Source organism: Carya illinoinensis, chromosome 15 (assembly GCF_018687715.1).
Source record: "Carya illinoinensis cultivar Pawnee chromosome 15, C.illinoinensisPawnee_v1, whole genome shotgun sequence".
Classification (NCBI taxonomy): Eukaryota; Viridiplantae; Streptophyta; class Magnoliopsida; order Fagales; family Juglandaceae; genus Carya; species Carya illinoinensis.
Genome location: NC_056766.1, coordinates 34,052,643 through 34,069,778, shown reverse-complemented (window position 1 = coordinate 34,069,778; position 17,136 = coordinate 34,052,643). Strand labels below are relative to the sequence as shown.

The 17,136-nt window shown below is 36.6% G+C and overlaps 1 protein-coding gene across 2 annotated transcripts; it reads right to left on the bottom strand.

Annotated features, from left to right (window-relative positions):
• Window positions 1-2,654: 2,654 nt before the first annotated feature.
• On the bottom strand, window positions 2,655-6,999 carry LOC122297528. 2 transcript variants are annotated; one of them, XR_006238805.1, is made up of 3 exons: window positions 6,727-6,999; window positions 3,491-3,930; window positions 2,655-3,396 (listed from the first exon to the last, which is right to left on the bottom strand). XR_006238805.1 is itself a non-coding variant. In XM_043107622.1 (2 exons), exons 1-2 carry the CDS (start codon window positions 3,926-3,928, stop codon window positions 3,271-3,273), a joined length of 564 nt encoding a protein of 187 aa, XP_042963556.1. In that variant the 5' UTR covers window positions 3,929-5,024; the 3' UTR covers window positions 2,655-3,270. The 2 variants fall into 2 exon arrangements, 1 of the variants encoding a protein (XP_042963556.1); XM_043107622.1 differs by lacking the exon at window positions 6,727-6,999 and having other exon boundaries at window positions 3,491-5,024.
• Window positions 7,000-17,136: the final 10,137 nt, after the last annotated feature.

Sequence of the window (17,136 nt, the reverse complement as noted above, 5' to 3'; positions counted from 1 at the left end):
CAAATATGGGGACTTACTGTTTGTCTCCAAACCATTTTTATATTGATAAAAATATTTGTAGTTAAGTTTCTAAAAGGAGGTGAGAGAAAAATGTAATAAAGAAATAATAAAGAAATGTTATTTTAATAGAATAGAGAAAATATAGGGAATGGGATGTAGGAGGTTTTTGAAAGATGAGTAAAATTTAGGGAAAAATTTGAGGAAATGTACTTTTTAGTTAAATTATAGGGAATTTTATAGGGAATGGGATGTGAATGCTCTAAGAGCATCCTCATCCGGTTTTCCATTTCCATCCCTATAATTTAATTCAAAATCACATATTCTTAAATTTATCCCTAAATTTTATTCATCTTCTAAAAACCTCCTACCTCTCATTCCCCATCCCTATCTCTATTCTATTAAATAATATTTCTCTATTTTTTTTATTACTTTTTTCTCTCTCTTCCATTTACAATCCTAACTACTAACTCTTTTGTCTTATTATTTTTTTTTCAAATATCACTTTCTACTAAATATTTATATGATTTTGACTACCAAATACAGTATTTTTTCAAATCATTAATCGTATTATAAAAATAGTAAATTTTATTAATAAATTAATGCATTTTCTAACGTGATGAAAATTTTTTTCTGAAGAGTACTTTTTATCAATTAAAGATTAATGAGGATCCGTAATCACGTATCGATGATATAATTTCTCAAATTGGATGTAACGGTAATATTACATGTCCTTTCTCCGACGGTCATATTTTTTGTCCTTTTTACAACGGTAATATTTTTTGTCATTTTTCCAACGGTAATATTTTTTGTCTTTTCTCTAACGGTAACTTTTTTTGTCTTCTCTCAAACGGTAACATTTTTTGTTTGTAGTGTAACGGTAACTTTTTCCTCTATAAATTAGCATATTGCTAACATTCACATTCTCACAAGCTCAAGTCTCATTTTATTTATAGAACAAAGATTCTATTCTATCCTTTGATCTTCCACTCCCTTCATCAAATGGCTCGTACCTTCTTTCGCAAATTATTGACATGCGTATCCTCTGAAGATGATACCGATGTTCATACTGAGGAGGTCGATGGACAGTCATCGAGGCAGCGTGACAATAGGCGCCCACGTAAATTTATTCGGCGTGATCATGCCCAGGGGCACGAGCGCCTATTTCGTGATTATTTCGTAGAGAATCCAGTATATCCCTCGAATATATTTCGAAGGAGATTTCGGATGAGCCGTCCCCTATTTCTTCGTATTCTAAATGAGGTAGAGTCTTACGAGCCATATTTCGTCCAGAGAAGAGATAATGCCGGAAGACTCGGTTTATCTTCTATGCAGAAAATAACCGCAGCACTTAGAATGCTAGCGTATGGGGTTACTGGAGATTTTATGGATGAATACATACGTATTGGTGAAAGCACCGTAATGGAGAGCCTAAAAAGATTCTCTGAGACAATAGTAAGTGTTTTTTCAGATGAATATTTGCGGTCTTCAAATGCTAATGATATAGCCCGATTGCTTTTGGTTGGTGAACAACGAGGATTCCCAGGAATGCTCGGAAGCATTGATTGCATGCATTGGAAGTGGAAAAATTGTCCCGCAGCCTGGAAAGGTATGTACTCTAGCCATATCCGTGAACCAACTATTATTTTAGAAGCAGTTGCTTCATATGATCTTTGGATATGGCATGCATTTTTCGGCATGCCCGGTTCACATAACGACATTAATGTGCTAGAAAGATCTTTTATTTTTACGGAACTTGCCCAAGGTCGTGCTCCTGCAGTCTATTACACTATTAATGGCAACGACTACACTATGGGGTATTACCTTGCCGACGGTATTTATCCGAAGTGGCGAACTTTTGTGAAGACGATTCCATCACCACGAGGGAACAAGAAGAAAAATTTTGTGAAAGCACAAGAATCCGCAAGAAAAGATGTCGAGCGTGCATTCGGGATATTTCAACAACGATTTGCTATCATTCGTAGACCTTCTCGAATGTTCAAAGTTAAGGACCTAACAAATATTATAAAAGCATGTGTAATTTTACATAATATGATAATTAAAGACGAACGTGATGATAGTGAGAGTTTGAACATTGAGTATGATCAACTTGATGATGATCTCCCAGAATTGTCACGCAATCATACAATTGAGCTTACGGACTTCATCCAGCGTCATCATCATATTAGAGATAGCTCGGCACATCATCAGCTCCAAGAAGATCTAATTGAACATCAATGGTTATTATATTCCCAAAATTAGCCCTGTCGCATTCAAACTATGACCTCTTTTCCTCTGCTTATTTACTTTTATGTTTGAGTTAATTTGCTTTGCATTTGTATTTCCTTCATGTTATTTAAGATTTATGTTTAACTTAATTTGTTTTGCATTTGTATTTCCTTCGTGTTATTTACTTTTATATTTGAATTGATTTGCTTTGCATTTGTATTTCCTTCGTGTCATTAGTGACTATGTTAATGCAAAACCCTTTTATTAATGCCTTTCCTTGAGTATAAACTTTGCAATCTATATGATGATGAAAATTTTATTTTTCATAAAATTTAAAATTATAATAACATATTACTTGCACAAGCATATTGAGGGACAATACAACACATGCAAATGCTAAAAAATACATACACATGCTTTTTATACATTTATCATTGTTCAAAACAAAAAACACCAAATACAAGTAAAAATGGAAATATTATATGCTGAAATGTTCAATCTTGAGAAGTATTGCATCTCGCCATGATTTCCCTCTGGAGTTGCTGGAAATATAACCGCTGCATTTCAGGCATGCCACCCACGTCCATCATCATAATGCGCTGATCTTGATCTTTCGTGGCGAGCACCACTTTCTGCGCCTCCAACCTCAACCTTTCGTCCTTTTGACGAATTTTAGCAAGCTCCTTTTCCCTCTCAATTACCATCTTCTCGGCCTCCAACCTCAGTCGTTCATCCTCAAGGCGTATTTTTTTTTTCCTCTTTTTCCTTGTCATACTCCATCTTCTCAGCCTTCATTCGATAAAACTCTTTCTCCTGAGCGCGTGACTCCTCCAAAAGAGTATACTTCATCTTCCTGAGTTGGAAATTTTCCTCTGCTTGTCGGCCTTGGGCCTTTCGTTTTCCTTTCTCAGCTTTCCTTCCAATTGGTCGATCCAACTCGATAACTTCATTCTCCATGACTTCATCCGCCTCCATATCAAAAGCTGAATCAATTGTAGCGCCAGAACATCGAGTTGGCGTCGGGGATGGGGACATCGTCTTCCTTCATTTTGGATCCTCCTTTGTGGCGCGCCAAATCCACTTAGGTTGGTCCTTCAACAGGTGCCAACAATGCCCAAATTGGAAGAAGCATTTTTCTAGCGCTTGGTACATAACCTTGGCCTTGTCGAACTTGCATGGAAAAAAAAAAACAAAAAACCAATGTTAAACCAATGTAGAAGATAAGAAATTTTAGAGATCAACAAGAAGGACTTCGAATTTTTACCTTGTCTTGGTCGGTCATGTCACTTTGATTTAACCCTTCAACTTGGGCTAGTTTCGCACAAAATTTGTTCGTGGCCTTTTGGATAACCGACCACCGATGAATTAGAGAGTTTATTGTCCGCTCAGTTGTGGTTTCTTTAAATTGCTGGAAGTACTCAAAATTTTTTTCCCAGAGTTGGGAGTGTTTTTGATCTGTTCCCTGAACGGCATCAAGGCTACAATTTAGCCAAGCGGAGACAAGTAACTTGTCTTCTTCGGGGGTGAAATTCACACCCCTCACTGATTTCCTAACGCCGATGGGCTCGTTAGGGGGTAGGGTTGGAGAGTCATGCAGGGTTAACGGAGAACTTCCACTTTGCCCACCGTAAGTGGGGTCGAGTTGAGGATCTTGACTAAGGAGGTTCGTGAAGTACATACTAGTCACGTCTTGTGAATCCATCTCTAAAAAAATATATAGAGATTAGAAAAGATATCACCTTGATGTTTGGTTTTTGATCAAGGCTCAGGAACCGAATGGCAATACAAAAGATAAGATTGCCACCCAATCATGGCTGCAACAACCGGTTGCCAGTACTTGTTGGCCGTCCGGGTTACCTAGCCACTGAGGAGATGGCAATCTATATGATGTATCCCTACATGCGGTTGTCATCATCACAACCGAGGGGGTTGAGTTTATACATTTATTTCTCTATCAGAACATAATACAAAACACCAACATCATCAGCATGCAGATCATGGAAATTTATATAAGAGCATCCCCATCCGATATACATTATTAATATAACATAATTTAATAAGAGAAAGGGCTCAGAATGGTGTAAATATGCTCAGCATGCGTAAGTAAGGTGGCGAACATCGAATGGCTGCAAAACCCCACTCGAACCCCGATTGCCTTTTGTGGAAAGTACCACAAACTGCAATATGGTCATCCGAATGAGGATTACCCCGCCATATCGATGGGTCCCCTAATACACTAGTGAACTACCAGCACTATAACCATCATCATAGCCTATTAATAGGTCCCCTCCCCCGAGATATATGAATAACTGCAAAGAATCCAAAAAGATTGCACAAATTCAACCAAACTACAAGGAAACTGTCACAACCACAATACTATTATCCAACAAGATTGTATTGATCATAAGAATAGGCAAGAGATCTAGCTATAGGATCTACACGGTGCAAAAGGTGTAATTCTTGCATTAACTTCTCAAGTGTGTCATCAAGCAGCTTCTCAAGGCTTAAATATATGAGATTCCAAGATTTCACCGGCCATAAAAAGTGTATCCCCCACATTGTGGAATTTCAAAAAACCATTCCAAAATATTAGCTGAATGATTTTGAGCAGCAATGTGATATATAACAGACGCACACAGAGGCAATTAAGTTGAAGTCTACACTTTGAATGTATCATAACTTGAATTCTAAACTGCAATGCAAATGGCCAGACTGATGGCATAAGCTTCAATAGATTTAAACAACCTAAATAAATTTTAAGACATTTTTTTTATAAGTACATAAATTTTAAGACATGATGTAATATATATAAAGTAGAAATAATAATGTCCTTTCACAAGGTTCAGAAGCTGATGAATCAAGAATTATAGAGTCAAAAAATGAACATGTGCAATGATCACAAGCTAGACTCCTCGAAGAACTCCTGTAACATAACATATACACAAACACAAGAATATGCAATAAGAAAAGGGATGGGGATACGTATTTCGAAGGTAATTAACCCACCAACACAATGATTATGGTATGTGGTTTCGACTAGCAAGGAAAAGACATATTCCAGATCAATGGTAACACAAAAAGTGGCAATGCTCATAAACATATTCCAAAGTACTCACTAGGCATTCTATTCACTTTTCATTGAAGTTTCTTAATCAAAAAAAAAAAAAAAAAAGGCACATGCATGGCCAAGCTACAGCTTAAACAGCAGTTGAGGAATCAAGACCCACTCAGGTGCGTGTGCTATTGACCAACCCAAAGGGAAAAAAAAATTCATTAAATAGAAGACACCAGCATGGAATCTGTCAAAAATAAAAATAATAATAATAGTTTCAGATTTCCAGTTTGTTAAATAAAGGTGTTCTTACTTGCCCAAACGTTAAAAAGAAGGTGTTCCATCAATATATTCTATAATACGATTCCAATGTTTGTATATTTTTACGTATGCCATTTTTTGAGTCTATTGCTAAGTATAAGCAGCTTTGCACAAGTTGTCATGAGTTTCAAGTGTGTTACAGTTTATTGTTTGAGTTTCCTATAAAAGTTTCACTGGCTTAAAGCATCTGCAACATAAAGGTACTTCCTTCGAAACACCACCTCGATTTTTCGAATGAGATGTAAAAAACAAAGAAAAGAAAAGAGAGAATGAGTGTATAAGTACACGCAAGAAACACAAATAATCGACAAATAATTATAGGGGCTGAATACAGGGAAGAGGGGAAGATTGATGCAGTCACGTAATTGGCCAAATAACCAAGAGTATACATGCTTGTTTGGTAGAAACCAAGGAAATGCAAAATATTGAAGATGACAAACCAATATAAATCACAGCTTAACCAAAGAATATCACAACTAATATTCTATCACAAAATGGCAACATAAATAAGGGCAACAGATTTCTCAAGCCTCAAAATCCATTCCATACCAACAAACTCCACCAAATTCTCCTCAAAACCAAAAACCCAACATACCAAGAAGTCACCAAAGCCACAATCGCAACCAAAGCATCTCGGCTTGTCAACTACCAGCATCAATAAATTATAAATGGTAAAAGATGAGACAAAAATCCAAAAAAAAAAAAATCCGTGAGAAACCAAAGCAAAATTTTCTCTACAGCCAAACACCAAATCAATGAATATGCATTTCTCAAATAAATTCTCCTCAAAACCAAAAACCCAACACAGCAGGAAGTACTTAAACCCACAATCGCGTGTTGTATTTTCTCAACATCAACTCAATCAATGGATCAGAATAATAAGAAATTTTCAAACATGAGCTTCGTCATTTTGCACGGAAAAAAATCTGTGAGAAATCAACACCACTTTCTCGGCAGCCAAACGGTCTGGCCATGATGCAATCCCCAAAGAAATTCGTACCCAAAGAGAGAGCCGATGCATTTATCAAGATGAATCACAGAGTTGAGAGCATTTTCCAAATATCACAGCCGAGCGAAAGGGGAAAAGAAGACCTCAAGGTGAAGAGAGAGGGTTGTGGAGATCTTACCGTGCGTGCCGATGGAGACCTGCAATCAATGGTGGAGCATTGCGAGGGAGGGGCCAACGGTTTACCCTAGCAAGAGAGAAGGAAGACGCGGGGGGGAAAGGAAAATCGTTGGCTCACCGATGCGATAGGGATGTACAGTCGTTCCCCATCTATGGGGAACTTCTGTAGAGACCCTAAACCGAAACCCCAAAATGGGGAACCGGATGGAGACACAAAATGAGCAAATCCCTAAAATTTTTCCCAAAATTTAGGGATGGGGATGATATAGGGAACCGAATGGGGATGCTCTAACAACCCCTTCTTTACTATATAAAAACTTGATTATATTGAAACCAGGCCCTTCAAAGTTATACCATTTAAACTAAATATAAAGTTGATCATTAAATTAGATATATATAAAAATATACTAGCTACTATGTTAGATTCTCTAGTGTTTAATTCCTATAATTTAATACTAAAAAATATAAAATTACGCTTGGACAATTACCAAGATCATTTTTATATTTCACCATATATGTTATTCACTGACCTAAGCTCCCATAAATTTCGTATGCTATTTTTTCCATACATTTTCATAGATTCTGGTACCTTTTCATAATAAAAGGGAATTAACATACGTGCATTTGATGGAGGAGAATCCGAGTCAAATAATGTTAAGTAGTCTCGAGCCAGATTTTTGCCAATGATTACTTCTTCCCTTGCTATTTAGTTTTGGAATGATTATTAGAATTTTGCTACTTTTGGAGAAACTTTTGTCTCTTATCGAGTTACAATTATAATGGCCCGGCTTGTGGGCTGATTATTGACATTCTCTGATTTGATCATTTTGATGACAAAAATTTTCTGTGTGTTGTAAGGCAATTCTCTTATTCTCTTCTCAAAAATTATCTATTGAAACTAGTCTAGCTAATAATTGCCTTTCTATCTAGCGTCAGCATGCCACCTTTGTGTAGAAACTAAAAAAAAAAACATACATCACCCATTGGTTCCGAGTTGAACCCAGTATTTTTTTTTTAAGCCTACATATTATGGATATTTTTTTTGTTTAAGTAGCATTCAAACTCTATTTATTCAATTATATAAAATAAGATTGTTTTATATTGTTTATAAAATAATATAACAATGTTTATATGATAAGCACATATAACAACGTTTATATGATATTGATGTAGCATAAGATATTGATGTAGCATTAGCAACTGAAAAAATAAAATCAAATCAAATTGAGAATATCATCTTTCCAAAAGACAATCCGTCATGCACTAAATAGGTCCTTCCTATATACATAAAACACGTAAAAGTTGATAGTGTAGAACTGTGATGGTAAGTGTTAAATAAGCATATATAGATTTCCATGAAAGTGGGTATCACCACATCACAAATCATATTGTTCATCAATCATCTCAAGATGTTGGAAGTAAATGGAGGTTGCCAGCCTCAAATTTGAATGTTATTGTTTCCCAAAAAACAGAGCAAGTTTAAGTGGTCCATATGGAGGGTAGTGGTCCATATGCATACAATTTCCGAGAATCCCACCATTTTTTCAGGAGGATACATTTTGCATCTTCACTCAAATGATCACCATCTATTAGTCTTAGGACTGATCTTTAATTTCCAAGAATGCCAAGATCAAGTACATATTCACTCAGAAAAGTTGATTTTACAGGAAGTATTTCATACACATAACGTATACAAAATAATATGTTTTGTTTCCATGGTATTGTCACCTGACCAGAGTAGATAATTGAGCATGTGTTATATCAGACACAGAAAAAGTTCCAGATTGATCAGCATCCAAATATTCAAACTCTTCCATTACAAATATTCAAGTGAAATGTCTTGTTCAATTAGCTTCTCTATCAATTTAAGCTTATACTAAGCCATAAACTTGGCAGCATTGTGGACTTCACTTATCTTCCCCACCAGTTTATTCATGCAATAAACTCAGTAGCACTATGGAAAAAGAAAGATGCAATATGTGAGCAAATAAATAAATGGAGTGGAAATAAATAATCAACTAAATATAATAAATCGAGTAGAAATTAGCAATGTTTTGAATTCATACAGCTCATTTCCTTATCACAAATCAGTTGTTCTCAGCTTTTAAACAAAACAGACATGAATTAATAAAGTTATTTCTCAGAACCATACGGCCATGTTTTCCATCTGGTGGAAATATTTAATGACACCTTCAAGTGGTATGAATGAAGTTAATAACATCATGTTAATTGACCATTCATTCTTGTACTAACTGGAGAGCCATAATTCCTTTTACTAAAGCTTAAAAACATATAAGTTTGCACACCAAATTATCAACATCGGCATATTACACTAATAAAAATTAAAACGAACACCACATGTAAAGATTCAATTAATAAAATTGTGCTACATTACCTATTTTCATTTATTATTCAACACCAAGTTTAGACTAAAATATAAGTTGGTAACACATGCAATATGTGAAACCTAGGCAATTTGAGTGGAAAATGTTAAACACTTGTTAGGCGAAAATTAAAAAAAAAAAAAACAAATCCATGTGATGTTTGAAAGGTAGGATGAAACACACACAGATATGTTTACAACATACCAGCTAGGTTCCTGGTACTTTTGGTCAATGTAAACTATCCACTTTGACCATTCGTGATGAGCTAATTATTTATTTCTCTCGTGTATGACCATGAAACGTGTGGAGATGAGGGTACAAATTTCATCCCAGATCTAGATTATGGTTTTCATGCTCTGGAATCAGTACTTAAAGTTGCTGATTCCACATTTTAATATATCTATATATATGTCATTCTTTGGGGTTGCGGTCAAAACATAGCAACCATGAAAGTTGTGAGAACCATCTAAGAAATACGGCAGAGAGCATTGACTAAATTAACTATTGGTTGGTCACCCAAAACAACATTCGCCAAACCTCCCAAAACTTCAAATTAATTATAAATCAGCATCTAAAAACTGATCAAAACCCATCCTTCAGCATCAAAAAGTTTCTAATGTAGATAAAGAAATGCAATTTCTAACAGATTCGCAGTCCATTTAAACTACTATCTGAATATTTTTATGTAAATGACTTTACCTTTCACTTGCAAATGAACCCAAAAAAAAAAAACTACATAAATGCATATACCCAAAACAGAGAGAGATAGACACGGAATGAAGGAGAGAAATACCACACAGATTGAAAGGAGAGGAGATAGCTTGCTGAAATAGGGACCGAGTGGAGAAGCCGTGCGCGACGGTGGGACACGATTGGGCAGCCTATAGAGAGAGAGGGACTAAGTGAAAGTTAGAGAGAGAAAGAGAGAGACGAACGGTGAATTGAGCGTAAGCGAGATGGAGGAGACTTACCGGCTAGGTGAGGAGGCGACGGCGTGCTGCACACAACGTTGTTGTTTTCTCAGACCATTTTCAACGTGAAGGCCGTGATGGACTGACGAAGGGGATTTTACTCTGTTTCGATGGTGAAGGCAGGGTGGCTAGGCACAGCTGGTGATTTATTGGTGGTGGAGGCTCACAATAGTTGTAGGAAAAATGGGTGGAAGACAGAGAGAGAGTATCGGCGCATTTGGGTTTTTGCAGTTTACTGCGGGGAGAAAAATAGCGGGACAGTTCTGTAGTTTTATCGCCGCACGACAAAATTTAAGGCTATTTTAGGCCTTTACTCTGTTTTATTATTTGTGAAGAGACAAAGTCACCGCAAAATATGTATTCTTGCCGCAAAAAATATTTATGATGGGGAATTTCGCGTGCGCCACTACAAAAATGCGGCTCCCGAAATTATGGACTGTTGCAGCAGAAATTTACTCGCCCCTTCAGTTTTTGGCAGCAAAAGCTGCTTTTTCTTGTAGTGTTGCTCTTCAAGGTGCTTCCCTGGAGGCGAGCACTTTTCATCTCTTGGGTGCTCACTTAGGTGGCAAGCACATTTACTCTCCCTTGTGCTCGCTTGGGTGATGAGCAGTTTTGCTCTCCTTGATCCTCAGCTGGTGGCCAGTACTTTTGCTCTTCCTAGTACTCGCCTGGGGGAGAGTACTTTGGCTCTCCTGGGACTCGCTTGGTGACGAGCAATTTTGCTCTTCTAGTACTTACCACCGCTTGGTGGAGATTAATTTTGCTCTTCCAAGTGCTCGTTAGCTTTTACACGCATGTGCCAATGCAAGCAAAAGTCATTGCCACTTAGATGAACACTAAGGAGAACAATAGTGCTCACCTTGAAAGTGAGCATCCAAGAGAGCAAAGGTTCTTGCCTCCCAGGCAAGCACACAGGTGAGCAACAATGCTTTCCCCTTGGCAGAACATCACGGTAAGTGGTTTTTAATCTCTCATCAAGTGAAGAGCTGCAATGAGCTTGTAGAAAATTGGAGTAAAGTTCGATTCAACAAAGAAGGTCTATTATGGTTGCCCAAGTGAGCATTGTAATCTGTGGTGCTCGTTTGGTGAAAAACACTTTTCCTCTCCCTTGTCCTCGGTTGGTGGAGAGCACTTTTACTCTCTAGGGTGCTCGTCTAGATGATAAGCACATTTGCTCTCCATGGCACTTTCTTAGGTGACAAGCACTTTTGCTCTCCCTAGTCCTTGGTTAGTGGCAAACACTTTTGCTTTTCCTGGTACTCTTCTAGAGGCAAGTAGTTTGGCTCTCCTAGGACTCACCTAGTGGCAATCAATTTTGCTCTTCCAATGCTCACCTGATAGAGACCAATTTCGTTCTTTCAAGTGCTCATCCCCACTTTAGCTCTTCTGCGGCTTGCCTAGTGGTGAGCATTTTGACTCTCCTGATGCTCACCTGTTGGCGAGCAATTACGCTCTTCCAGGTGCTGGCGAGCACTTTTACTTTCTTTAGTGCTCGCCTAGGGGTGAGCGCTTTGGCCCTCCTGATGCTCGTCTAGTGGTGAGAAATTTTGCTCTTCTAGATTCTCGCCCACTTATGTTCTCCCGGTGCTTGCCTAGTGGCAAGCAATTTTGCTTTTCCAAGTGCTCACCAAGTGCTCAGCAAGCACTTTAACCTCCTTGGTCCTTGGTTGGTGGCAAGCACTTTGGCTCTTCCCTATGCTTGCCTAGTGGCAAGCATTTTTGCTCTCCAGGGTGCTCCTCTGGGTGACTAGCACTTTTGGTCTTGTGGTGCTCATTTAAGGGTGAGCACTTTTTTCTCTATTTGGTTCTTGTGTGAGGGCAAATGCTTCAGCTCTCTTGGTGGTGAGAAATTTCACTCTTGCGGTTCTCACTTGGGTGGCGACCAATTTTGTTCACTTTGGTCCTCGGCTAATAGGCAAAAAAGCTCCCTACCTCATCTATACTTATCTCAAAAAAGGTACATTGTTGACATCTTACATAGATCCAAAATGACTGGAGCCAAACCATGTTCTACTTCTATGGCCCCAGGAGCTCACTCAATACTAGGGGATCCCCACCCTAATTCAACTAAATATAAAAGCATTGCAAGGGCTCTTCAGAATTGTACTCTCACTAGACTTGAGATAGCCTTCATTATGAATCAACTCTATAAGTACATGCACACTCCCACATCTGATCATTGGTCAACAACAAAAATTATGTCTACATTACCTCAAAGGTACTCTTCACAGTGGTTCGGTGTTTAGCAAAGGTCCTCTTGATTTGCAAGCATTATGTGATTCAGATTGGGTAGGGAGCTTGGATGATTGTCGATCTTGGTTCATTTTGTGTCTTGGAGTTCCAAGAAGCAATTGATTATTTTTTGCTTCAGCATTGAGTTAGAATATTGGTCTATGGCACTTGTCACAACTAAACCTTACTGGATCATAATGCTCCTTCGAGATCTTGGCCTTTCTCTTCTTCGGCCTCCAACCCTTTGGTGTGACAACCTTGGCACCTTCTCTCTTGCCTTCAACTATGTCTTCCATGCTAGGACACAACACATCAAACTAGACTTTCATTTCATCCATGAGAAAGTGGCTAACAAGGACATTCAATTGTACTTCATCACGAATGCTGCTCAACTTGCTAATTTATTCACTATAGGCTTAGCCTCTTTCAGAGTCCAATTTCTTTTCAATAATCTTTTGTATTAGTTTGAGGAGAATGTTAAAGATAAAGAGATATCTACACAATCAACAAGTGTTCCTCCCAAGGGCTTGCCAATCCTTTCTGACGTGAGTTTCGGCTCCAACTTAGAAAGAGAAGCTCTGACTTCTCTCTAGGAAAAAACCCATCCTTCCCGTTCAGTTTTGCTAGAGAGGAATGTGTGAGTTTCAGCTCCACCTTCCTCTCCATCTTGCTTTCTTGTTTCGTTTCCTTTCCGTTACCTATATTTGAATATGTTTATATGGTAGTTTTTTGTCGTCGGTTAAGATTTTGCTAAGATCTGCTGCTTTCCAGTCATGGAAAGTCGACACGCACCTCACCATGATGTTCCCCTGCAGCCGATCTGTTGGGACGATGCGGAGTTGTGCCCAAAACATCAGCGCGTGGACCTCACGAGCGGCTTGTTTCCAAGCGTGGTCTTCACACGACACTGCCCTCTGACAGCTTCGCTAGCTACACGCACCGCACCGACAGATTCTTCTCCCTCTGCTCCTCTCAGATCGATCCGACCCCATCTCCATCCTACCAACACGTGGCCCTCACGCACTACTCCAGAGGCGCGTGATTGAGTTAAAATATTACATATTTTATATATTTAAAACCAATGTATTTTAATTCTTTTGTGACATTATTATTAGTTTTAGATGGAAAAATAGTTAATAAGCATAAATACGAGTTGTGATTTTTAATTGATTGATATCATGTTTATACTTAATTTTATAACTATAATTTAATTGGATAATATTTCCTCACATATAGAACATATTTTTGATAATCTATTTATCATTTAAATTTATTTTTTAGTATTATTTTTATCTCCTTATTTTCAGCTTAAATAAAAATCACATAAGATCCGATTGGAACTTTTGACCAAAAGCGCATGCTAATTGAGATGAAATATAAAGAAATATGCAGAAGATAAACAAAGAGAAGGAAGGAAGTGGTGGACTTGGGCAGCTGAAAAAGACACAAAATAAAGATGACTTTGAACATTAAATAACTTTCGGTGGTGACTTTCTTACTTTGATTGTTCATAGACGCACACGGTCTTTAGTTATGGTTTGAACAAAAATGCACGTTGAAAGTGGCATTTTTACGTAAAGAAGAAAATAGTTTTCGATGGATAGCACTTGCAACGTGAAAGTCATAGTAGGTGGGCTGAAAGTCAAGGATCAAGTTTTTAAAAAGAAGAAATTTCCTTACGTTGGAACAAAAATCTCAGAGGAGAGAAACAGAGAAGTTTTACGTAAAACATAGGGAGGCACATTGAAAAAAGAGAAGTTGGATCTACGGAAAGTCGAGGAAAGTAGGACGTTTTACGGAGGGTGAGAAAAATGATAGAGCTAGGACGCAACATGGAAGGGAGAGGGATTTAGAGCTAAAACGGAGAGGAAGCTTATGTAAAGAAAAAAAGGAAGAGAGGCACGTTGAGTAAAAGACTGGTTTTACGGAAAAAGAAGGTGACGAAAAAAAAAAAAAGGTTTTTACGTAAAGAGGAGAGGAGATGTTCGGAGGAGACTTACGTTTGGAGGTGAGCGTTTACCTTTTCATTTTGGACTAATAGGGAGGGATACTCTTCGTCTGAGGGAGAGTGAGACGTAAAATGGAAAAAACACACTGGGACGGAGATCAAATGAAAAAAAAAAAAAAAGAGTTTTGGTTTTGGACATGAAAATGAAGGCTTGGACAGAGAGCATAGGCGGAAAAAGAGAGAGAGAGAGAGAGAGAGAAGAAGAACCAAGGAGAACGAGTTGAAGGCAGAAAGACGTGGAAATTTGGAGGGGAATGCAGACTTGTAGGCTCAATTTTTTTTGGACATCTCCATGGTGATTCACAGGACCAAGTGCTCTGTTTTTGAAAAAAACAGAGAGCTTGGTCAGGTTGAACTTCAACGGAGGGTGCTGACTTACGGAAAAAAAAAATCTTTTGGGTTTTAGGGAGTTATTTGGTTGTTTGGACGTGAAGGACGTAGGTCCTGGTTGGATGTTCTATTCTGGCTTGGTGACAGTGGACTTAGAGATGAGAGATTCAGTTTTCGGCTGGGTCTGACATACGGAAAGTTTTGGGTTGAGAAAGAATAGAGAACTATGGACAGCAGGCTGCGAAGGTGAAGAGGAGTGCTGTTTTTTTATACAAGGACTTGTATTCTTCTTCGTCTGGGACAGAGACCAAAGACCAGGAGGTTGTCGTGTTTAATTTGGAGCTTGGGAAACGAAACTGGAGGGAAGCTTAATATTTTTCGTTTGGGAGCTGCGGGACGACAGGGAGTCTTTCGGGCTTCATTTTCTCTATATTTTTACTTTCCTATAGTTATTTTATAGTATTAAAGTTTGTGTTTTATTTTAGTTATTTAATGGATAGTATTTATTTAATTTATATAGCACTTGTGACGAATATGATTGGCTAAATTCTCGTACTAAGGTTAGAGGTGAAGTTTAATGATTTAAATATTGTTTTCGGATCAACGTAAAATTTATTTTGTAAGTTTGATCGATTGAAGAATTTTATTATTGGATATTTTGATTATCTAAATATTTATCTTGATTTATTGTGATTTCTGAATATAGTAAATGCTTGAAAAATCCCTGTGATATTCAAATAGATTTGTGAATGTTTTAATCATCAATCGTTCATACTCAATCATTAATGACTATTTTTCTTGATCTTAAATGCTAAATTTTTCAATTAAACATAATCATTATTCTAGTTTAATTGAAGTAATTCGATCGGAAACAATATTCTAAATTATTAGACGGATCCTCGAAACCTTAGTGTTTCTCCATATCAATTTATTTTATCATTTTAGTTTTATTTTGTTATTTCAAAAAATCTTCATCTCAATAATTTTATTTTATATTCAATCACATGTTTCTTTTCATTGTTTAAGTTTATTTTCTTTATCACATAAGTTAATCCATGTGGATTCGACCCTGTGAGGTACTACAATACCTGTATACTTACAGGTAAAATTGCACAAAATTTTTGGTTCATTAATTTGAGTCAAAGTTTAGGCGCAACAGCGTTGGTTGACTGTCTTGCCACAGTAGATCCACTCTTTTGATGCCGATCTATTTGGATTATCGCTTTCTCTAACCGGCAATCTTGTTGAAGGGACTAAGGATCTCTCCAAAAAATTTCTCAAGACAATGGACTACAGTGCACCTGTTTTCATCTCCTTCAACAATGGCTTACCTTCAAAACGTCTTTTAAGACAGCACATTCTTAGTAGGGCTTGGGTTGTGACCAAGAAATTAGTCTCAAAACTCTTTTTTTTTTCTTCTTCTTTTCACCACTTTTGCACTATGGTTGTTGTATTTGGGTATTTGTTGGGGAACCCCACCCCCTAACATGTATCATCTTTTATTTTAATGAAGTTTGCTTGCTTATGAAAAAAAAAAGTGTTCCTCCCACTAGCATCAATATGTAGTCCAATATAAACTTGTTCTAACCTACAATTCATGATTCAAGTAAGTTGATTATACTTGATAAACATAGATACACATTGAGTAATTCTAGAAGTTTCAAATAGACAAATCATATATAAGCTTTTTTTTTTTTTTTAAATGTATTTTTTTTAAAAATTTCACAATATCATTAAAAAAAATTTCTTAATCATGAAATAAAAAAATAAATAAATTAAAAATTAAAAAATTTGAACAGTAACTCTATCATTTTCCAATTCTAATACCTCCTCCCCAATCGTAAAAATGCTCACGAACCAAATGGTTTCAACTCTCAAAATAAATATAAATTAAAAAAAAAGGAGAATATATATATATATATATATATATAAATCTTGAATAATGCTACCATTTCCTTTCATTTTGTCCCTCATTTTGATTGCTCATATATTTAATTTTTTTTATTTTTTTATTTTACTTACTTATTAAAAAAATGACTATTAGTATATTGATATTTTTTAAATATTTAAAAATGTTACAAAAATATGAAATTAAAAAAATTATAAATTTTGTCTAGGGTGCATGCCGAACGGTTATTCCTAGGTGACAGACTCATAAATCTTATAATATTTATTATTGTTAATACTAGTATTTTATATATAAATAATTCTTACAAATACCCAAAAATAAACTAAAACGTGCAAATCTCATATCTCAAATATGACTACAATCACAAATTCGCGGATTCATATCATCAAATATCACATTTTTAATATCATAAATATTAAAAAAATATTAAATTTTTTCAAACCAAATATTGCTAATAGTATGCATTTCCTTTTTTACAACCATCAAAATATTGCTAATATGGTTCCATCATGATCATTTTCACTCATGATTTTGAGAGGAGAAGGTGCTACAACCGAAAAGTCTTATAAAAATAAAT

What these genes read in the sequence shown, in the direction of transcription:
- LOC122297528 (XM_043107622.1), bottom strand. Translation starts at nt 3,928, where the DNA reads ATGGATTCACAAGACGTGACTAGTATGTACTTCACGAACCTCCTTAGT. An exon ending in ACATGACCGACCAAGACAAG is followed by an intron (nt 3,397 to 3,490) that starts GTAAAAATTCGA and finishes TTTCCATGCAAG; the next exon opens with TTCGACAAGGCCAAGGTTAT.